At 40.3% G+C, this 23,451-nt stretch overlaps 1 protein-coding gene across 2 annotated transcripts in view; it reads right to left on the bottom strand.

Moving 5' to 3' along the window:
• The window catches only part of MEMO1 (mediator of cell motility 1), a 116,387-nt gene extending 94,668 nt beyond the window's left edge, over positions 1 to 21,719 (bottom strand). Inside the window, exons 1-2 of one of the 2 annotated variants that reach the window (XM_045079276.1) lie at positions 21,638 to 21,719; positions 20,871 to 20,948 (exon numbers count right to left, since the gene is read on the bottom strand). In XM_045079276.1, coding sequence (XP_044935211.1) covers positions 20,871 to 20,931 — 61 coding nt within the window. In that variant the 5' untranslated portion in view covers positions 20,932 to 20,948; positions 21,638 to 21,719. Of the gene's footprint in view, positions 1 to 20,870; positions 21,076 to 21,637 lie in introns of those variants that run through there. The other variant, XM_045079275.1, reaches the window with a different exon arrangement.
• Between the last annotated feature and the right edge of the window lie 1,732 nt (positions 21,720 to 23,451).

Here is a 23,451-nt window from a genome sequence, read left to right on the forward strand (position 1 = left end):
TATTTTTAATCAAAGGGCACATATTTTTTAGTGCATTTTAGATATTTGGCTTGTTAGTGACCCCTAATGCTATGTCCTTATAATGTATATTTCACATTATTTTCACAGACTGAATTCACCAGGCGAGCTGCGCTCTCTCTCTCTCTCTCTGTCAAATAAATAAAATATTTTTTAAAAAAAGAAATATAAGTCACATTTTAAAGAATGTTTTCAAGCCAATTTAGACTATACAAGAAAACTGTTTTGATTATTAATTAAATATATAATATGTCGGGCCGCCTGGGTGGCTCAGTCCTTAGGCATCAATCTGCCTTCGGCTCTGGTCATGATCCAAGGATCCTGAGATCGAGTCCCACAGCAGGCTCCCTGCCTGTGCTCCCTCTCTCACTGTCTTTCTGTCTCTCTCTCTCTCTCTGTCAAATAAATAAATAAATAAATAATATATAAAGTGTCAAATATCCATTTCTACAAACTCAAAATATTGGGGTGCCTGGCTGGCTCAATGGACCACGCAACTCTTAACCTCAGGGTCATGAGTTTGAGCCCCACACTGGGAGTGGAGCCTGCTTTTAAAAAAGAGAAAAGAAAAGAAAAAAATGCTCAAAATATTAATTACTATGATCATATTCCTGTTATTTATACAGACTGAAATATAACATACTTTTTTCCCCATTTAGAGTACCAACTTTTCATTTCTTCACAAAACTAAACACTAAAATCTTCTACAAGAATATAAATTTTCAGGGCACCTGGGTGGCTCAGTGGATTAAAGTCTCTGCTTTCGGCCCGGATCATGATCCTGGGGTCCTGGGATCAAGCCCCACATCGGGCTCTCTGCTCAGCAGGGAGCCTGCTTCCCTTCCTCTCTCTCTGCCTGCGTGACTCTCTGCCTACTTGTGATCTCTGTCTGTCAAATAAATAAAATCTTAAAAAAAAAAGAATATACATTTTCAGATTTTATACTTAAGATTTATAATGAGACAAGATGAACAAAATGAAATGTTTATTTAAAAACATTCCTGACATTACATACATGGCTTTTATTATCTTTTCCACTAGCAAGCAATTACTGAACTCCTTGTGTGTAAGACACAAACTACAAAAAGAACCAGTGACAGCCACTTCCATCAAGAGGTTTATCCAGTTGGGGAAATAGCTATATAAAACAAGATAGGCTAAAAATACAGTGCCTAATGAGGGATTTAAGAGTTCAGATGAAAGAAAAGTGTCAGGAAGAAAAATAAATTAGGTCTTAAGGTCTTAAGGTAGAACCAGAAAAGCAGAAGATGGCAGGGTATTTCCAAACAAAAGGAAGCAATAAACAAAAACACAAATGTGGAAATGACCATCTCAGTTGCATGAAACAAAAGCCCGCATAGTTGAGAAAGGGGAGCTAGAAGAAGAACCCCTTAAGCTGACATTAAGGAGTTTGCTTGAAGACCCTTAGCGAAAGGAGCCAGCTAAGCCACACATTGATTCTTGACCCACAGAAACTGTGAGATAGTAAGTATTATTATCCTAAAAAAATTTTTTTAAGTTTGCTTATTTCCCATATAGACCATGGATAACCACTGAAAACTCATACACTTGAAAATGTGTTTTAATTACAAGACAGCATATTAAAACATTGTGCACTATATAATTTATACAACATACAGGGTTAAGAACTTTACATATTTGGGAGTTTTTTATGATTATCTTGCTTTTATCGATCTTATGCCATGAAATTCCACAAAACAGAATGTTTTACAAGTTAAATGATTCCCTAACATTTTACTGTCAAAGAAATATATATGTTTAATTGTCTAAGATGTTAATTTACTAAAAGCCTTGTATGGGATGCAATATGGAATGGTACTTAAGAGCTCCAACTGTGGATCGAGCTGGTTGGAACACTAGCACCAACAATGTGGCGCTGAATAATCTAATCATTTTCATGGGCTGTTGTACTAAAAGAGAAATGCAAGTGCAAACGCCTGACATACAGCAAAGACTCAATATATGCTGGCTATAATCATTCAAGAGACTCCAGAAGCTCCAGCATATGGAGCATCTGAGGGTTCATTTGTACTTACCTACTACTTCCCAAATTTTTAGTAAGACACTACCATGTATTTAGTGAATACTTCCTGATTAACTAATATGTACAAAGCAACCATTCATTACTGCCGGATGGACAAACTGGTAAATAGACTATACATAAATCTAAAACACAAACTGTCTTAACTCAGTTAAAAAATTCTACAGGGGCGCCTGTGTGGCTCAGTAGGTTGGGCCGCTGCCTTCGGCTCAGGTCATGATCTCCGGGTCCTGGGATAGAGTCCCACATCAGGCACTCTGCTCAGCAGGGAGCCTGCTTCCCTTCCTCTCTCTCTGCCTGCCTCTCTGCCTACTTGTGATCTCTCTCTGTCAAATAAATAAATAAAATCTTAGAAGAAAAAAAAAAATTCTACACCATCTACTCCACAGGCAATTTTATAAACCAGAAAACCCAAATATGTATATGATATTTCACTTAATCTAGCTGAACAAAGTTATTCATATAAAGTCCTTAATTATTAACAAATTCATAGGGTGCCTGGGTGGCTCAGTTGGTTAAGCAAGCAACTCCTGATTTCACCTCAAGGCATGCTCTCAGGGTCATGTGATCTAGCCCTATGTCAGGACACACTGAGCATGAAGCTTGCTTAAGATTCTTTCTCTCTCATAAATAAATAAACAAATAAATAAATAGGCCATTACCTTTTCTATTCAGTTTAAGATATATACTGAATAACCAAAATAATTTTCTTCCATATAATCTCTTCACTTATTCATTCATATATTTATTTAATGAAGTTTACAAAATAGTCCTATTTCACACCGAGACTATTTCTGACACTGGGGCGACAACAATAGGAAAAGCAGGTCTGTGTTCTCAAGGAGCGTGTATTATAGAGAAGGGAGGCAGACAGTAAATAGGTAAACAAAGTAACTTCAAGTTTCGATCAATGCTATCAAACAGAACTATTACTTTGTAGCCACTCTGTCTAGTAGAGAAGACAGAGTTTAAAGATTTTGTTTATTTATTTGAGAGAGAGAGAGTACTAGTGGGGGGTGCAGAGGGAGAGGGAGAAGCTGACTCCCCACTGAGCAAGGAGTCTGACATGGGGCTCAAACCCAGGACTCTGGGATTATCATCTGAGCCAAAGGCAGACACCTAACTGACTGAACCACCCAGGTACCCTGAGAAGACAAAAATTAAAAAAAAAAAAAAAAAAAAAAAGGGCAGGGAAGGCACCTCAAGTATCTAACAACTGAACTGAGACCTGAAGAGTAAGAAGAGCCAACTGGGGGTGGAGGGCGCCTGGGTGGCTCAGTTGTTGAGCAACTACATTCAGCTCGGGTCATACTCCATGCTCCTGGAGTCCCAGGATCAAGTCTCAATCGGACTCACTGCTTAGCAGGGAGTCTGCTTCTCCCTGACCCTCCCCCCTCTCATGCTCTCTCTCATTCGCTCTCTGAAGTAAATAAAAACTTAAAAAAAGAAAAAAAAAAAAGACTTGGGGGTAGAAATTTCTAGAAAGAGAGAATAGCAAGTAAAATAGCCCTGAGTAGAGAGTTCACCATGTTAAATGAATCAGAAAGAAAAAATAACCAGTTCCACAAATCCTAGTAAATAAGGGGGAGATGACAAAAGATAATGTACAATAGGCAGGAATAAGCCAAATCATGTAGGCTACCTATAATCAGAAGCTTAAATACAAATACAAATACAAATACAAAAAAAAAAAAATCACTGAAGCAGGAATCATTAAAGCCATCAGTTACATCTGATTTCCTTGGTTTGTAAGTTCTAAAACATACTCTTACAGCATACTAAGAAATATAATTAAATACATAATTTAGAGATAACTTTATCATCATATATTTGGCAAGTTAGTGTTAGACAAATAACTAAGAGTCATGAGCATTTAGTGAGCTCCTGCTGTGTGCCAGATGCTGCTTTGAGTGCTAGAGATACAAAGATGACAGCAGTGATGTCACCTTTCACTCTGAGCAATAAATACAAAACTGGTAATGGTGATGTCATCTACTCTGAACAGTAAATACAAAACTGATGATGGTGATACCTTCTTCTACACTAAGCAACCCAGTTTTCTTCCTAAAGGCTCAAAGCAGTAGTTCTTTATGTAGTGTATTAGAACCATCTTTGGTGTATGGTAAAAATGCAGGTATCTGGGTCCCCCTTAAGCAATTCTAATTCAGCAGATTTCCAATAATCCCTCTCCACAGAGGTGAAAGAAGTATATCAGAATCACTTATATCACTGTCCTCTAGAAAATCAGGTCAAAATGAGTGACAAAAGCAGTATATAATATAGTACAGGATATACTGTGGAGGGGTGGGGAGTGTATATGAAGATAAACAGTCAGATTGACAGTCACTACAATAGAGAACTTGGGGGGGGGGGGTAGGAGGGTTAATATAATTGCCAAGGAAAAGCAAGGATTTCTATAATCCAGCAGTTCTCAAAGTAACATCTGCAGATTCCTGGGGATCTCTGAGACCCTTTCAGAAGGTCTATCAAGTTAAAATCATTTTCATAATAATACTAAAAATATTATTTGCTTCCTTCACTGTATTAACATTTGCTCTGATGGTTCAAAAGTAGGTAAAACTGCTAAGCATCTTTTTTTTTTTTTTTTTTTTTTTATTTGAGAGAGAGAAGCATGAGCAGGTGGGTAGAGGCAGAGGAAGAGGGAGAAGCAGGCTCCCAGCCAAGCAGGGAGCCCCATATGGGGTTCAATTCCAAGACACAAGGATCATGACCTGATCTAAAGGCAGACACTTAAATGACTGTGCCACCCAGGTGCCCCAACTGCTAAGCCTCTTATTAGCAAGGGTACTAGACAATATTAGCAACCATTACATTCTTCGCCACCACACACATAACTTAAAAAAAAAAAAAAAAAGCCAGTTTCATTTAGGAAATGTCTTTGATGAACTATAGCTATAAATATGACATATCTCAACCCTTGAGTACACACTTTTCAATATTCTGTGTGCTGAAATGGAGGGCACGATGGCTGTCTCAAAGGAAAGCACTTACATGACTGAGTTGTAAGCTGACCTAGCCACTTTTTTATGGAACAACATTTTTCTTGAAGGAATGACTGACAAATAATGGTTACTTAATCTTGGGCATTTAGCAGAATTTCCTTGAAAATCAACAGTGAGCCTATCATATCAAGGAAAACAACTGTCAGTATATATTGCTGACTATGAATTCAAGCTTTGAGAAAACGAAAATTCTGCAAAATTTGTTTCTACCATTAAGGGCTTAAAAGCTTCCCAAGTCAACTAGACTTTTCTGATAAGAATGGTGATACTAACAAATGTGATTCTTTAACGATGAATGATAACATTTGCAAGATCGGCATAAACCAAGGAACAAATATTTTCCAAATGTCTAATGCATGTGTTATAAAAATTCTGCACAGATATAGATCCACTTTAAGTGGAAGATAGACAGATCTTATGAAAACAGTAGAAAAACTTCATTACTGGGGCACCTGGCTGGCACAGTCAATTAAGTGTCTGACTCCTCATTTTGGCTCAGGTTGTGGTCTCCGGGTTGTGAAACTGAGTCCCATGTTGGGCTCCACACTCAGTGCAGAGTCTGCTTGAGATTCTCTCTCCTTCTCCCTCTGCCCCTTCCACTTGTTCAGTCTCTACTCTCTCTCTCTCTCAAATAAACAAAATCTTAAAAAAAAAAAAAAAAAAACACCTTCATTGCTAGGATTTCAAATTCCAGATTGGAATTAATCTTTCTAAAACTGCCTTTAGAAGCACACCACTCTGATACTGACAATCTCACAGGTATATTAAATATGTATAATTCATCCCATGTTAACTGTATTTCAATAAAACAATTTTTAGAAACCACAAGTTTAGTTTTAGTGTAACATCATAAAAGGATATACACAATTATCTGAAAAGTCCACTAAAATACTCTGCCTTTTTCCAATTCATATCTGTATGAGGCCAGATTTTCTTGATATGGTTCAGGTTAAAAATACATCACAACAAAATGAATGCAGTAACAGATATGAGACTCCAGCTGTTTTCTATTAAGCTAGACATTAAAGATATTTGCAAAAATGTAACAAATGCCAATCTTTCATATCTTCCTTGTTTTGGAAAATAAATTTACTTTCATTAAAAATGCTATTAATATTAACATGTAATGGGTTTTTATTTTTAAAATATTTTAAGTAAATATTTTAAAAGCTCAGTTTTAGTTTCTAATTTGGCAAATATTGATAGATATAATTTGTGATTTTTTTTAAAGCTGTTTGCGGTAATCAGTCATTTTGGGGAATGTAAAGGAACTCTCAGCCTGAAAAGTCTGAAAATAACTGTTGGAGATCTAATAATACATTATTTAGCTATTTAGATATTCAGCTCTGGGTCATCTTACTGAATACACCATAACAATCTTCTTTTGAAGAATGAGAATAAGCAATAACCAAAAAGGAGGGTGTGATAGGTAGAATGACTCTCCATGTTACAACACAAAAATATCTTCAATTATTAAATTTGTTAAGTACAAAAAGTACAGAAAAATTATACAATATGCTATATACTACTATTTGCTGAAAAGGTATAGGAAATGACGATATATTCATATGTGCTTGTATATGCTTAACAAATCAATGGATGCTCAAGAAATTGATAAAAACACATACCTATTTAAGAGATGGGGAATATGAAACATACAGGGGTGGCAATGGAATGAGCCTCTTAATTAATCCCTTAATTTTTAAAATGTCTGAATGTAGTCACAATATTTTTAAATTTATAATCCCATTTAAAAGAAAATAATCCTAAACCAATATTAAGCTACAATTCACATGTATTTTCAATTTCTAGGTTGCCCTAATCTCAGGGAGGGAGAGGGGGGAAGCTGACTCTTTTTATTAGCTCTGAAGAAAAACAGTATGGCTCGCCACTAAAAACTTATCCCAGAAGAATAAGCACTGGTCAATCTGATTTCTAGGACACAATACAGAAATGTTTTTTAAACCTATAAATAAATTTACCATCTGAAAAAGCCAAAACAGCAATAAGTAATAAGAAAATATTCAGGTGAAACTAGCAGTTATTTTATTAACTTTTTTATACTTAAAAGATGTCACTGATGGAATTAAATGCAAATTCAGATATTGCACATGACAAAAAAATCAGTGAACATGAAAACAAAGTAAAATAAAAATTATCTGAGGCACCTAGGTGGCTCGGTCGTTAAGCATCTGCCTTAGGCTCAGGTCATGACCCCAGGGTCCTGGGATCGAGCCCCCCTCCACATTGGGCTCCCTGCTCAGCAGGGAAGCCTGCTTCTCCCTCTCCTACTTCTCCTGAGTGTGTTCCCTCCCTTGCTCTCTGTCAAATAAAATCTTTTTTTTTTTTAAGATTTTATTTATCCATGTGAGAGAGAGAGTGAGAAAAAGCATGAGGGGAGAAGGTCAGAGGGAGAAGCAGACTCCCCATGGAGCTGGGAGCCCCATGTGGGGTTCGATCCTAGGACCCTGGGATCATGACCTGAGGAGAAGGCAGTCACCCAACCAACTGAGCCACCCAGGTGCCCTAAATAAACAAAATCTTTTTTAAAAATTATCTAAAAGGAAGCACAGAGAGAAAGAAAGGAAAAAAAAAAATAATTCCCAATTAACTAGAGGACAGTATCAAGCTATTTAACATACTTTTAACTGGAGTCTAGAAAACAAAGGGGGTAAAAAGAAAAAATATTTGAGGTAATAATGACTAAAATGACAATTTTTCTAAATTTGCTGCAAACTATAACCCAAGGATCCAAGGAACTTGGCAAATTCCAAAAAGGATAAACTCAGAGATTACTCAAAGGCACATACACGATGATAAAATGGCAAGAAAATGGTAATAAGTTTAAAAAAAAAAAAAAAGCTTAACACAACCACAAGAAAAGAAAAAATCTACTCTGTTGAAAGAAACAAATATTTTTTTAAAATCTCACAGAATTCTCAGAAGCTGTGCAAGCCAAAATTCAATATAATATTTATAAAGTGCTAAAAGAAATACTGTCAGGCACCTGGATGGCTCAGTCAGTAGAGCATCCAAGTCTTGATTTTTATTCAGGTCATGATCTCAGCCCCTCAATGGGCTCCCCCTCAGAAGGATCTGCTTGAGATTCTCTCTCTCTCTCTCCCCTTCTCCCCTCCTGCACATGTGCACTCTCTCTTCTCTCAAAAAAATAACAAAATCTTCAAAAAAAAAAATTAGTCATTAGAGAAATGCAAATTAAAACCATAATGATAGAACTTCACACTCATTAGGATGGCTATTATTAAAAGGAAAAAACAAGTGTCCACAAGAATGTGAAGGAAGTAGAATCCTTGAGCATTGTTGGTAAGAATGTAGAATAGTGCAGCTGCTGTTAATATCAGTTTGCTAGGGGCACCTGGGTGGCTCAGTGGGTTAAGCCGCTGCCTTCGGCTCAGGTCATGATCTCAGGGTCCTGGGATCGAGTCCCACATCGGGCTCTCTGCTCAGCGGGGGGCCTGCTTCCCTTCCTCTCTCTCTGTGATCTCTTCCCTTCCTCTTTCCTACTGTGATCTCTCTCTGTCAAATAAATAAATAAAATCTTTTAAAATATATATATATCAGTTTGCTAATTCCCCAAAGAGTTAAATATGGAATTACAATATGACCCAGCAATTCCACTCCTAGATAGATACCCAAAACAACTGAAAGCAGGGACTCAAGCAGATACTTGTACACCAACATTTATAGCAATACTATTCCCAAAGCCAAAAGGTACAAACAACCCAATCATCTATCAATAAGTAAATGAGGGGTACCTGTGTGGTTCAGTGGATTAAGCCTCTGCCTTCAGTTTGGGTCATGATCCCAGAATCCTGGGATCAGGCTCTCTGCTCAGTGGGGAGCTTGCTTCCCTCTCTCTCTCTCTCTCTCTGCCTTCCTCTCTGCCTACTTCTGATCTCTCTCTGTCAAATAAACAAATAAAATCTTTAAAAAAGAAAAATAAGAAATAACATTCTGATACATGCTATGCTATGAATTAACCTTGAAAACATGCTAAGTGAAGTAAGACGGACAAAAGGACAAATACTGGGCGCCTGGGTGGCTCAGTGGGTTAAGCCGCTGCCTTCGGCTCAGGTCATGATCTCAGGGTCCTGGGATTTTGAGTCCCGCATCGGGCTCTCTGCTCAGCAGGGAGCCTGCTTCCTCCTCTCTCTCTCTGCCTGCCTGCCTCTCTGCCTACTTGTGATCTCTCTCTGTCAAATAAATAAATAAAATCTTTAAAAAAAAAAAAGGACAAATACTATATAAGTCCACTTAAATGAGGCACCTAGGATAGGCAATTCATAGATAAGATAGAATGGTGGTTGCCAGGAAATGAGAGGAGTCAATGGGAAGTTAGGGTTTTTAATGGGTACAGACTTTCATTTGGGGAAAACATGCTAGAGATGGATGTTGGTGATAGTTGCAAATTTTATGAATGCACTTAATGCCACAGAAGTGCACACTTAAAAATTAGTAAGATAGACAATTTTGTGCTGTTTATTTTACCCCAATAAAAAAAAATTGTCTTTGTATAACTAAGGCCTTGCTAGATAGTTCACATTAAGAATGTGATTTATGGTAAATGCCTGTTTTTGTTTTCCTGGTACCCTGGGCCACACTGTATCACTATGAGATCTCCAAAAGAGAGGAGGGCTGAAGACTGATTAGCTGAGGTAAGTCACAACTGTGCTTCAAGCCTACAAGACTGCCCTGCCAACTGTTCCCCAATAGTACCCCCCCCACTGCCCCCACCACCGCCGCCACATAAAAACCCTGGATACCAAAGCCCAGATGAGCTTCCCCAGTTGGCAGGACTTCATTTTGTTGTCATGCATCACTGATGAAAGAATTAAACACTGTCAGAGCAACGCCACTGAGAGGACAACTAGACCCTTACACTTGTTTTCTCCTCTATTCCACTGTATGTACTTTTTCCTTTCCTCGATTTTAATCTGCACCTTTTCTCTGTAATAAACCATACTTGTAAATATAACAGCTTTTCTGAGTTCTCTGAGTCCTTCTAAGGAATCATCAAACCTCAAGGTAGTCTCGGTGACCCCTGACCCAGAGAGAAAAGCAAGTACCATGCAAACATTAACCATAAGAAAGCTAGCCTGGCTTTATATTATAAAACAAGGAATACTTCAGAACAAGAATTACTACCAGATACAAACAGGAACATACATAATAACAGTCAATTCCAGAAACAATCCCAAACATGTAAATCAAATAGCAGGGATTCAAACTATAGGAAACAACAAATCAACAAAACTAAAAGCAACAATACACAAATCCAGAATTATAGTTGGAAATTTCATCACTGCTCTCAGGAATTAACATAAATAATAAAATAAGGAAAATCAACAGGATCATAAAAGATTTAAATACAATAACCCAACTTAACCTAATTAACATTTAGGAAGCATTCCACCCCACAACTACAGAAAACATACATTATTTTCAAATGAACACAGAACATTCACCAAGATAGACCATGTAATGAGCCATAAAACAAGTCTATTGTTAGTTGTCTGGGCCCAAGGGAGAAAAACAGATGCAACATTTCCTAAACTTATTTGACCACAAAGCCTTTCTGCAAAGGCATCTCCAGGGACTACTATTTCTCAGAACACTTTGGGAAAAGCTATCCCACCCATTTTCACCTCTTCCTATTTCTCCTCCTAGTTGTAACTAGCAAAATAAGGGAATCCATAAAAAGATCCTTTCCTTGGCTACTCAGCTGGAACTAGCCAATCTTATGAAGTACCTGCAAAAGTCCTAAAGCAGGAATAAGCCTGACATATTTGGGAAACAGTTAAGGGACCAGAACAGCTGGAACAGCATAAAGGATTAAGTGCTAGGAGATGAAATCAGAAAGTTATGCAGCAGAGGTCAAAGCATGTAAGACCTTCTAAACATCAGTAAAAATTGTGAATGTGATTTTAAGTATGAGGGGAGGGCTTTGAGAAAAGAATATTATCTCATTCATATATTTAAAAGATACCCCTCTCAAAAAGTGAAACAAGATGAAACCAGAGAGGGAGACAAACCATAAAAGACTCTTAGGAAACAAACTGGTGGTTGTTGGTGAGTGGGGATGAGGGAGGATGGGGTTGACTGACTGATGTTGTACATGTTGTAGTGAGCACTGGGTGTTGTTTAAGACTGATGAATCACCGACCTGCACCCTGAAATAAATAATACATTATACATTAATTTAAAAATTAATTAATTAAAAATGAAAAAAAAAATAAAAGATCTCCCTCTCTCTGCTGTGTAAAGAACAGAATGGAAACTAGGCAACCAGTAAGGAAGCTCTGGAAACCATAAACAATGTCAAAGACTACAGCAGCGTACACCAGACTTAAATGTGTATGTCAAAGAAAAAATGCCCAGTTTTTTCTGTAAAGAAAACTGTGCTGAGACGTCTTTAAGCATTTTCTTTACCTGGCTCCCAGGATATCTCATTCTCCACCTACTGAAATGCTTAATCTGCCTTCCTTAAGTGATCTCCCTCATCTCCCCAACCTGTTCAGGCTGGAAATGTTTTAAGGCTTAGGTCATGAACCTTTTTTCTAGCTATTCTCATTCTTGTGGTGATTTCACCCAGACACTTGGCTTTGAAAGCACCCATGGGGCGCCTGGGTGGCTCAGTAGGTTAAATAAAGCCTCTGCCTTTGGCTCAGGTCATGATCTCAGGGTCCTGGGATGGAGCCCCACATTGGGCTCTCTGCTCAGCAGGGGGCCTGCTTCCTCCTCTCTCTCTCTGCCTGCCTCTCTGCCTACTTGTGATCTCTGCCTGTCAAATAAATAAATAAAATCTTTTAAAAAATAAATAAATAAAATAAAACCACCCATCTGTATAATGATAATTCCCAATTTTACATCTCCAATCTAGGCCTCTCCCCTAAACTCCAGGCTCATGTAGCCAGGTGATTGTAAACATCTTAAAATTTAACAAACCAAAATTGACATCCTAACCTGCCTCACCCCATTTTTTTTCTAAGTCCTCCCTACCTCAGATGGTAGCTACTCCACTCCTGCAATTGCTAAGGGATAAACCTTAAGAAATACCCATGACTCTTCCTCTCACAGCCCACTTTCAAGTACGGCAGCAAATCCTTTCAGCTCTACCTTCAAAATCTATCCAACCACTTCTTACCCACCTCCCCTGCTATTACTCAGTCCAGTTGGACTAGAGCTTTCCCCTCAACTGGTCTCTCCAGTTCTGCCCTTGCCACAGCCTTCACCACTCCCCAAGGACCAAAATAGCAGTCAAATGGTTCTAGTAAATCTGAATTAGATCATGTCATCACCTGCTCAAAACCTTCCAAAAACTGCTCAACGAAAGCCCTTACAGTGGTCTTCAAGACTCACCCAACCACATCACTTCTGTGCCTCTGCTCCAGCCACTTACTTTGAACCTCTTATCACACTGCTCTGTCCCAGGTCACTTCGTGCCAGTTGCCAAGGACTCCTCACTGTTCCTCAAACACTCCAAGCCTGCTTTAGCCTCACGACCTTTAAACTTGCAGGACCCTCAGCCTAAAATTATTCCAGCCCCTAAAATCGTCTAGAATGCAAGGCTCACTCTCTCATCTACTTCAAGTCTCCACTCAAATGTCACTCAAGTGAAGTCTTCCCTTTCAATGTTATTTAAAAAACTGCAAACTTCTCTGCCATCCTTAAAACTCTTTATATACCAGCAAGCTCTGCTTTATTTGCTTTATTTTATTTTATTTTATTATAAAGCAAATATTATATACTTTCCTGTATCTAATATACTATATATTTTACTTATTTACCTTATTTATTGTCAGTCTCCTCCAAATAGAACACACACTCTAGGGATTTTTATGTTTCATCTCCTGTTACAAAACTAGTCCCTAGAGCAGTACCTTTCACAAAGAACTCGGTTTATTCAATATTGAATCACTGAATGTTAAGTAAAGCCTCTCCAGAAATGTCAAGTTTTGCTAGGCCCAGGGCACCTGGGTAGCTCAGTCGGTTAAGCATCTGCCTTTCAGCTCAGGTCATGATCTCATGATTAAGCCCCACATCAGGCTCCCCACTCAGGGTCTGCTTCTCCCCCTGCCCCACCCCCCCTCCACTCATGCTCTGCGCCCTCTCTCTCTCTAATAAATAAATAAAATCTTAAGGAAAAAAAAAAAAAGTTTTGTTAGGCCCGAATCAAATTCTGGGACTAGCCTAATTTAAAAAAAAAAAAAAAAAAATCCTGTGTCAGTATTTATATTCCAAGAATAATATTCAATATTCCCAAGTGTTTCTAGTCACACTTTTATTATTCTATAAACTAAGATATTTACTTAACAATTACAGAGATGCTTACTGATTCCAAACAATTTGACTTCTCTCTTACTCCAGCATCACTACAAATAGAAAAAATGGCAGACTTCAGCCAGAAGTCCTTTGTTCAAATCCTAGCTCAACATTTATCAGTAGTATGACTCAGGCAGTTTTAGCCTCCTCCAAATCTTAGTTCCTCATCAAAGATAGCAAGGAGCGGGTAGATTAAAGCCCTATCTGCCTTACCTATCCTATACCTAATCACAGGATTATTGTGAAAATCCAAAATATATAAGAAAATGCTTTATAAACCATAAATCATATACAAGTATAGGTAAACGTCAAAAGTTTGAGAAAAATCTGAAATGGAACAGAAAAAGTCAATGTTTGGGAGAGCATATCTCACTATACCTCCTGGAGTCAGACTGCTTCCTGGAGTCCCTCTTCCACTTTCTACACCTTAAACAAGTTAGTCAACCTCTCTCAGTCATTGTTTCCACATCCATAAATGGAGATAATAACCTTGTAAGATCCTTTTGAGGATTACAGCTTATATACAAATATATGTAATGCACCTATGGAATAAGCTTAATGAAAGATACTTTTGTTATTCATTTTTGTCTTTCAAAAGGACAAAACCCCTAAAACAGATAAATACAAACTACACCATGGAGTTAGGAAAGAAGATGTTTTATTTGGAAATCATATGAGAAAAAAGAAGGAAAGTGAAAAAGAGCCAGAGGTAATCAAGCAATAATCTCAACAGTTTGCCTATTAAGTTTGTTCTTTCTTTGTCTTGCCCTTCTGCAAGTAAATCAGCAGGATGAAATGCAAAGAAAAATCAGCATACAAAACACCACATTTAGTAATCCAAAAAAGTTAATTTTTAATCTAAATATATAATCTCTTTTCTTCAAAGAAGAACATTTTTTTCTTTTATTTTTAATTTTTTATTTTTTATAAACATATATTTTTATCCCCAGGGGAAAGAAGAACATTTTTATTAGTTCTTTAAGCTTTTACACACCAATATGTATTTTGACACTCGATACTCAAGGCACATATCAAAAAAATAAAACAATTGTGGTTTTCCAACTACAGAACCAAGATATATTTTATTAAATGTTCAGAAATACGGCAAAATGAATAAAAACAACTCAAAAAGTAAAACTGCAATTAAGATATAGATTATACAAATGTTTCAATAATGTCCTTTGAAAGCATTTCACTTTCTAGGACACCAGTAATTATAAGAGGTACTACCAATATAACAACCATTTTCACAGGGAGGTACGGGGGCAGGGGAGAACCCCCACATTAAACACATACTTGGATACAAATAGCTAACGTAGTTATACCAATTTCAAGAACATTAAAATGTAATGTATCCTTTTGGGATGCTGAAAATGTTCTATTTCTGGATCTAAAGTGCAGGTTAGAGTATGTTGAACTTGTGTACATTTATCACACTGTACACTTGATTTGTATACTTTTTTTACTTGATTTGTATCTACATTTAGTTCAACAAAAAAATTTATGTAATGTACCTACTCCATACACATACAGCTATCAACTGAATGAATTCTTGATCTAAATACAAAAGGTCAAAGGATAAAGCCTTTAAAAGAAAACATAGAAAAGTAACTTCATGACATTGACACAAGCAGAGATTTCATAAATGGAAACAAAAAAGCACTAACCAATTGATAAATAAGACTTTAAAATCAAGCACTTTGATTCACCAAAACACCAAGATCCTGGAAGAGCTAAGTTAGAGTTGAATATACCTGCAATGCACATAACCAACAAGACTGTAACCAGAATATGTTAAGAACTACAAATCAATACGAAAAATAAACAGCCTAACAGAAAAAGGGCAAAAGGCTTAACAGATACTTCACAAAAGCAGAAATCCAAATGGCCAGTAACATGGGGTCCCAAATATGAAAAGGGACTCAACCTCATTAGTCATCAGGAAAATAAAATTAAAACTATATGCAATACCATTATGCACCAGTCCAGAATAACTAAAAATAAAAAGTCTGACAATAATAAGTGCTGACAAAGAGACAGAACAACTAGAACTCTCAAACATTGGTAGTGGGAGTGTAAATTTGTAAAAACACTTTCCAGAACTTCAGCAGAATCTACTAAAAATGACCATACCATAACCATGACTTAATAATTCTACTCTAAAGTACATAACCAATAAAAATGCATATACATGTTCATCAGGGGAAAAAAAGTACAAAAATGTTCATTGCAGGGGCATCTGGGTGGCTCAGCCAGTTAAGCATCCAACTCTTGATCTCAGCTCAAGTCTGGATCTCAGGGTCATGAGTTCAAGCCCTGCACTGGGCTCCATGCCTGCACTAGGTATGGAGCCTGAATACATACATAAATAAATTCATTGCGGCAAAACAACCAAACATCCACCAACAGTAGAATGGATAAGCTATGGTATATTCACATAACAGAATACAGCAATGAGAAGAAACAAACCACAAGTGTTAATCTCCTAAATTTAATATTGTACAGAAGAAACTCAAATAAGATATACTTTATGATTCTGTTTTATGTAGATTTCAAAACCAGACAAAACTTTTCTACTGTTAGCAGGAACACAGTAAGGGTTGGGGATTCCAGTACTGACATGTTTCTTGAGCTGGGTACTAATTAAATAAATGTGCTTATTTTGTGGAAATTCATCTAGTTGTACATTTTTCTTCATGGGATGTCACGATTCTATGAAAATCTTAGATAAAATGGGGACCCAGCTGGTGAATCAGGATTTCTAATCCTTTCCCACAAGCAACACTCTTCACCGATACCATACTCAGAGACTTAACTAGCAGTAGTCCTTTATCACCCCCACTGCTCTTCAGGATTGAAATAATCAGTATCTTTGTCCATAGTTCCTTTATGCCAAGCACTTTAACATTCATTCATTCATTCAAATACTTACTGAATACCTACTATGCACCTACTGTGCTGAGTACTTAAGATACAAAAAATGAGCAAGACAATGTTCCTAGCTTCGAGGAGTTCCTACCCTTACTGAAGACCACACACATGGAGGCACCTGCGTGGCTCAGTCAGTCAAGCATCCAATTCTTGGTTTTGCTTCAGGTCATGATCTCATGGGTCATGAGCAGGAAGTCTGCTTGAGATTCTGTCCCTCTGTCCTTCCCCTCACTCATATGCACACTCTCTCCCTCTTTCTCTAAAATAAATAAATCTTTAAAAAAAGAAAGAAAGAAAAAGAAGACGACAACCACACATACATAAAACCAAATAAATGTACAGAGATACACACAGGACATTATGGAAGTACAAAGGAACAACAAAAACATCCTGGGAGAGGTCAGGCATTAGGACAGTCTTCGTGTGGGTATGAACACCTGAGTGTTTTTAAAGGAGTGGGAATTATCCAGGCATAGTGCATTCCAACAGAGCAAAGAGCTTGTGTAAAAGCACAGCGTATTTATTTTTTTTTTTAAAGATTTTATTTATTTATTTGACAGAGAGAGATCACAACTAGGCAGAGAGGCAGGCAAGCAGGAAGCAGGCTCCCTGCTGAGCAGAGAGCCCGATGTGGGGCTCGATCCCAGGACCCTGAGATCATGACCCGGGCCGAAGGCAGAGGCTTAACCCACTGAGCCACCCAGGTGCCCCAAAAGCACAGCGTATTTAAAGAAACAACTGCAGCTGCTACATGTTGCTTAAGGGTGTTAAAAACAAGGACTGGGATGGGGTGAGAAGGAGTGGCCCAAGAGATAGAAGGATGCCAAGTCATGAAGAAATTTAGACCTTTCCAACAGGCAAGATGGGTTAATAAGATTTATGCAAAGGAATTATGTGGTCAGACAGATTATTCAGGAAGTGATGTAGAGGATGAACTGAAGGAGGGTAAGGCTGGTAGAAAGAAGGCTGGTTAAGAGGCAGTTATAACTGTCTTGACAGAAGATAGTAAGAGCCTAAAATAAAATAAAAGCTATACAAAATATAGAGAAAATACAGAGTTTAGACACATTATGCTGCTGGTCTAGAGATGGCACTTTGAAAACCCCTAATCTACACTACAGGTTGGCATATTTTTCTCTAAAGAGCCAAATAATAAATATTTTAGGCTTTATGGGCCACAGGCAGTTTCTACTACACTTCTTGGTTTATGTTTGTTTTTAAACCCTTTGAAAATTACAAACTGTTCTTAGCTAGTAGACTTGACCAAGATAAAGGCTGTAGGTTGGATTTGGGCTGCGGGCATAGTTTGCTGATCCCTGCTATACACGGGTAAAGAAGTGAGGATTAACCTTCCCAGGAGATTAATTAGTTCCCTACTCAGAAACTTCTCCCTTGGTCCTGACTGCCTGCTGAGCAAGTCAAACCACTATGCTGCACAGCACTCACAGGCATCCATACTCTAGCACCAACCTACTCCTCCAGGCTCAAGAACTATATACTCCAGTACGAATCTTACATTCTTATTAAATTGACCTCCTTACATTATTTGCCTCTGTATTTTGTGGTTTTCCCCAATGTTCTTTTCTCCTCTCTAACCGAACTAAACACCATTCCTTCAAACCACAATTCAAATCCTACTTTGAAGTGATTCCATAATCCTCAGAACTCCTAAAAGCACTACCTCAATGGATCCAAAGTTTATTTGCTATCTTATGACTTACTTCAAATAAACTGTAAATACTTTGAGAACAAAGAACAATTTATACTTTTATCAAAGGGCTAGCATATAACAAGAGATAAATAAAAATGAAAGCATATACGTGTATATATACAAAACATATACTTAAACACACACACACACTCTTTTTTTTTTCCTCTGAGCTAGCTATGTAACTGAAGCAAATGTGATTTCACCCTTACTTATAACAGTAAGTGAATACTTTAATTCTGTGGACATTATCTGAATGCTGTAGGAAGGATAGAATGACAATCCACAATCACATCTGTCTCTCCTATTACTCAAGTTTTCAGAGCAAGTTCACTAGGGAAACAATAATAACAGGAGTAAAAGTTTTCCATTGGTCAATGTTACCAACATAGGCACACTGCGATACTATTAAGTAAGTTACTAGACGAAGTCCAAGTTTACTTAACTATTTTTACTTCATTTATTTTTTATTATTTATTATTATTTTTAAAATATAAAATAAGTTATATATTTTTTTAAAACATAAAATACGCTTTAACAACTACATTGCTTTAAATTCACCCTTTATTACTACTTAAGTTTAAAATCACACATAGACACACACACACACACACACACACGCCACACATGCTTTGAATTTTTTAACAATAAGTTTCTCTAGGACAATTCAAATTATCAAAATGGCATTATTGATTTCACTGAGTATTTAGGGAAAGAAGATTACATTTCAAATTTTTAAGAAAATAGTCCATTTTGGGAATTGTTGAATCACTATATTTTATAGCTAAAACTAATATAACACCGTAAAAAAAAAAGTAAGAAAATAGTTCATTTTCATTCACTACTGATAAATAGCTATGATCAGAGAATGTTCTGAGCTGGATTAAAGGATTCTTCTTATAACTGAGATTACTGAAGAAGTCTTTTCAAGTCCAAAGTGTGAGCCATACTTTATTTTACTACCCCAAAAATATTCAAGAATCTATAAAAATTCCTCAAGAATCATTTGCCCAAATTTCAAGGCAAACTACATTAAAATGTATAAAACACTTATAGAAAGATATAGAAAAGAAAACCAAAAGAAATAAATCAAAAGTTGGCCATGAAAGTGAAAACTGAGACTTGAAAACACATTGAAGAAAGCAGCTTACTGACTTGTAACCCAGAAAAGACAATTATGCATTGATAAATTGAGTATTAATAATGCACTTAATGGAGGACAAGCCCAGGAGCCAGGGACTCTTCTATTTCTCAATTTCTGTTCTGCCACTGGCTAGTACCGAGTCTTGGGCACATCCCCATATGCAGAACAAGAAAAGCTTAACTGACATTCTCAGACTGTGGGAATTGATTAAACGTTTATGAAGTACTTTAGGATCATGAAGGGAAGCCAAATGTCACTTGCTTAGTACAAAAATACAGCTACCTGTTAGGCTTGCAAATCCGATCATTAGGATTCTTTTGTGTCTACTTAACACAGCAAATCTTCAGTGAGTCAGTAAAGTGCATGTATATGGGAGTACGTTTAGCAACTTCAGAGAAATGAATTTTCTTCCAAATCTTTGTTGTTTCACAAGCCCTGTCACTGCCCAGCCCAACTATGTGCAAAAGGAAACATGATGCGATCCACAGTAAAGTTAGCTCTAGTTATTGACAAGCCAACAGCAAATGACTGAACACTATTAGGAATCACAGTGGAACTTTCTTTGTTAACTTACCAGAAATGTGACTCCTGAAAGTAATCCCAGGAAACAGTCGTCCTAACAAGACGTTCGTTAAAGGGAAAGTCCCTAGGCTTTCTTACATAAAGACGTCTAAAATGTTTGCAGACAGTGTCGACAGAAGGCTGAATTCGCGCAGACCCTAATCTAATTTCGCTAGGTAGTTCCAGCACCTGCTCGGTGGTGAGCGACTGGAGACTGGCGAGGCTGCTGAGCAAAGTGCTGATGCCATCTCCAGCTGCCCCTTTCCGCGAATGACAGTAACAATGAAAACACTGACAAAAGAGCTGGGAGGCCACCCCAAGCCACTGCTTGGCAATACTTCCACCCTACCCCCAACACACAGGAGCGGCACAGCCCAGAAAAGGGCCTCCTCTGCCAGACCTCGCAGGCGGAGACCTCGTCTCTCGTCTGGCAGCGTGAAAAAGTACTACCCGGCACTCCTTCCCAGACAGCCGAGCACCTGAAAGGTGAGGGGCACGCTGCCCGTCTCCGAGCCGCCGGCGGAAGAGGGACAAGACTTCTCGCAGGAGACGGGTGAGCGGAGCCCGCGGCGCCCACGGCCAGACCCAGAGAACCGCCCGGGTCGCGGGCGCCTCTCGCACCGCCGGCGGGGAGCAACCGCGAGCTCAGGAACGCGCGTCCCTCCCTCGGCTCCGGGTGGGGGAAGCCGGGCTCGGGCGCCCGGGCGAACCGTCCTCCCGGGGGTGGCAGCGCTCGGCCGCCCGCTTCCCCGGAGCCCCAGGAGGCGACAAGTCGGCTCGGGTCCGGGAGCTCCGGGAGCACCTTCTTGCCTCGAGCCCGGTCCCGAGGGAGGGCGCGGGCTGCCAAGGCGGCGACTCTCCCTCTCGCCCAACTCCGGGGCGAGCGAGAGGGCGTCCGGCCCCGGGCTGCCCGGCGGGATGCCACCCGGGTGGGGGAGGCGGCCAGGCCGGCCTCCGGGCCGCTCCCTCCCCACGCGGTCCTCCCGCCGCCGCGCGGGGCCGGGCCGCCGACCTCGGGCGGCCGGGCGCCGGGCCAGGCGGCGGCGGCGGGCTGACGGGCCGGCCGGCCTGGGGCCCTACCTGAGGCTGTGTACCAGCTCCCGGCGTGACTGGCTTCCCGGCAGACCACTCGGTTGGACATCTTGGTGCCTGTGCCGCCTATGGTGCACGAGGATGAATGAGGAGGCGGCGGCGGCGGCGGCAGGAGCGGCTCCGCGAGGGGACGAGACACCACGGGCCCAGCCCAGGAGGAGGCGGCAGCGGGGAGGGGATCAGCCCGGCCCAGGAGGAGGAGGAAGAGGAGGAGGAGGCGGCGGCCCAGGAGGAGGAGATGGCAGCCGGGGCGGTGGCGGCGGCAGCAACAATCACCACAAACTCCGGCGACCGCCGGAAGATGGGGCCCGCGGCGGCTTCACCGAAGCCCGGAAAGCCCCGGCCCCGGCCCCCGGACTCGCCGCTGCTCCCCAGCCGCGGCTGGTTCTGCCGAGCCGCCCCCACGGCCCCCTCCCCTCCCAGCTGGCCTCCCCGAGCCACCGCCGGTGACCCCACCCCCGTGACTCCGCGCCCGCCCCCTCCCCCCACCCCCCGCGGGACTCCCCGCACCCACCCCCACCCCCGGCAGGGCCCTCCTGCCCGCCCGGCCGCCGGCCCGCGGGCCCCGCCCCGCCCCGCTCCTCCTCCAGCCGCGCGGCGAGGTTAACGGCGGAAACCGGACAGGCCAGACGGCATCTGGGGTCGGGCGGCCCCGCGAGGAGGCGGCGGCGGCTGCAGCTCCGCGCACACAAAAGCCCAGGGCCGGGGCCTGAACCGGGGAAGGCAGACCCAGAGAAGAGCCAACGCTTCCTTACTCGCCACTCTAACGGGTCCTGCCCACTGAGCATGCCCAGCAGCCGCGGCCAGGCCCGCCGAGGAATCTCAACGTGCGCGCTCCGCTCTCCGGGGTTTAGCGGCAGCAGCGGCTGGGGGGGGGGGGGGAGCTGCGGGCGGGGCGGGGGGGGCGGGAGGCAGGACGCAGCCGCAGGGCAAGCCCCCTCCCCCAGCCAACTTCCTTAAATGAAGAGCACCGAGGGCTCGCCGTTGCGGCTTTCCAAGAGGACAGTCCGTCTCCTCCTTCCCCCGACCTCCTCATACACACGAATCTTCAGTGGATTCACACCCCCAAGGTCTCAGTCCCAGGGATGCAAGCCTGTGGCCACGCTGGGAAGTTCATTTGTAGAAGCAGGCACATGGTAGTGTGCCTGTGGTCTCTGCAAATGCTAGTTTTTGCTTCACGGGGCCACCCTTACCACCTAATCTTGGCTTTGACACTGTAAACATTTATCTTGTTTCATTTTATACGGATGTAGGTGCATGCCTTAACTCCCTAATTAGATTCAAGCGTGATATAGCTACCCTGTTATTCTCATCTATGAAGAGGGGATAATATATTCGAGAGCTGTCCCTAGGATTACAAGAGTTAATAAATGTAGAGCCTGACACAGTATGCATACAACAAACATTATTTCCAGCCCTTCCTTCTCTTATAAATCCCACTATTTCACATAAGTGTCAGGAATAAAGAATTACTTTAAAATTACAGAAGAATCACAGGAAAGTGGGGTATCTTGGACCTCGGAGGAAGCGTTATGAAGTAGATCATTCCAAAATTGGGAAGAAAATAAACGAAATTTGCATGTCTTTAATGAAAGATTTGGGTTAAAACCATAAAATTGTTATATCTGCATTTCATACTAAACAGTTCATTGGTAGAGTTCAAAGCAAATATCGGGCTGCCTGATATTCAAGTTTCCCTAGCGCCATAATATATTTATTTTTAATTTACTGTCCTGTTCCCACCCCTCCTCCCACTTTTTCAACTTTAAGCCCCAAGGATCTTGTGTGAGGTCCCAGGCATAAAAGCTTCATCAATTACTGGAACATTTCTGACTTTCGCACCTTTTCTACAGTTATTAGATTAAATATCCACCGTTATGTATTTCTTTACTGATTTTTTAACCCTCTCACTTTGCCACTAACCTGCCAAAATAGCAACATGTAATGCAGAAAAAGACAAAAAGAATGTGCCAAATAGCCGATTTAAAGATAACAAAAAGGCGGGTTGCAACTCTAATTCCACCATACTTTTCCCGGAGCACCAAAAATCAGTGGTAAATGATGGCATGGTAAACTAGTAAACTTTCATCATAAATTTCAAGAAAAGGAAAATGGTCGATATGGTTGACATGGCATTGATAAGCAGTGATAGCTCTTGAAGTTAATGATTCCTGATTCTGTTTCTATGACCCAAAACAAGGAGTGGAAGGGTCACTGGATACAATGAACTTCATATTTCATATTTCAGCTTCATATTTCAGGCTGGTCAAACTAGAAAATCAGATTTGAGTCATGACTCTGTTCCTCACCAGCTGTGATCATGGGCATCTAGTAATATAACCTTTTCAAGCCTCAGTCTTCTCATCTGTCAAATGCAAACAGCAATATCTGACTCACAGGCTTCCTGTGAGAATCATTTTACTTAAATCATTTTAATTCACTTTACTTAAAGTGAAAATATTCTGAAAACAATTTATAAGCTGATCTTTGTTTCTTATCATTATCCTCTGCTCCTAGCAACAATCCTAGGACTCATTCCAAACTAGTAACCTAATTTAAATTTAAGCTT

This window comes from Mustela putorius, unplaced genomic scaffold, assembly GCF_011764305.1.
Source record: "Mustela putorius furo isolate JIRA1106 unplaced genomic scaffold, ASM1176430v1.1 tig00000281_pilon_pilon_pilon, whole genome shotgun sequence".
Classification (NCBI taxonomy): Eukaryota; Metazoa; Chordata; class Mammalia; order Carnivora; family Mustelidae; genus Mustela; species Mustela putorius.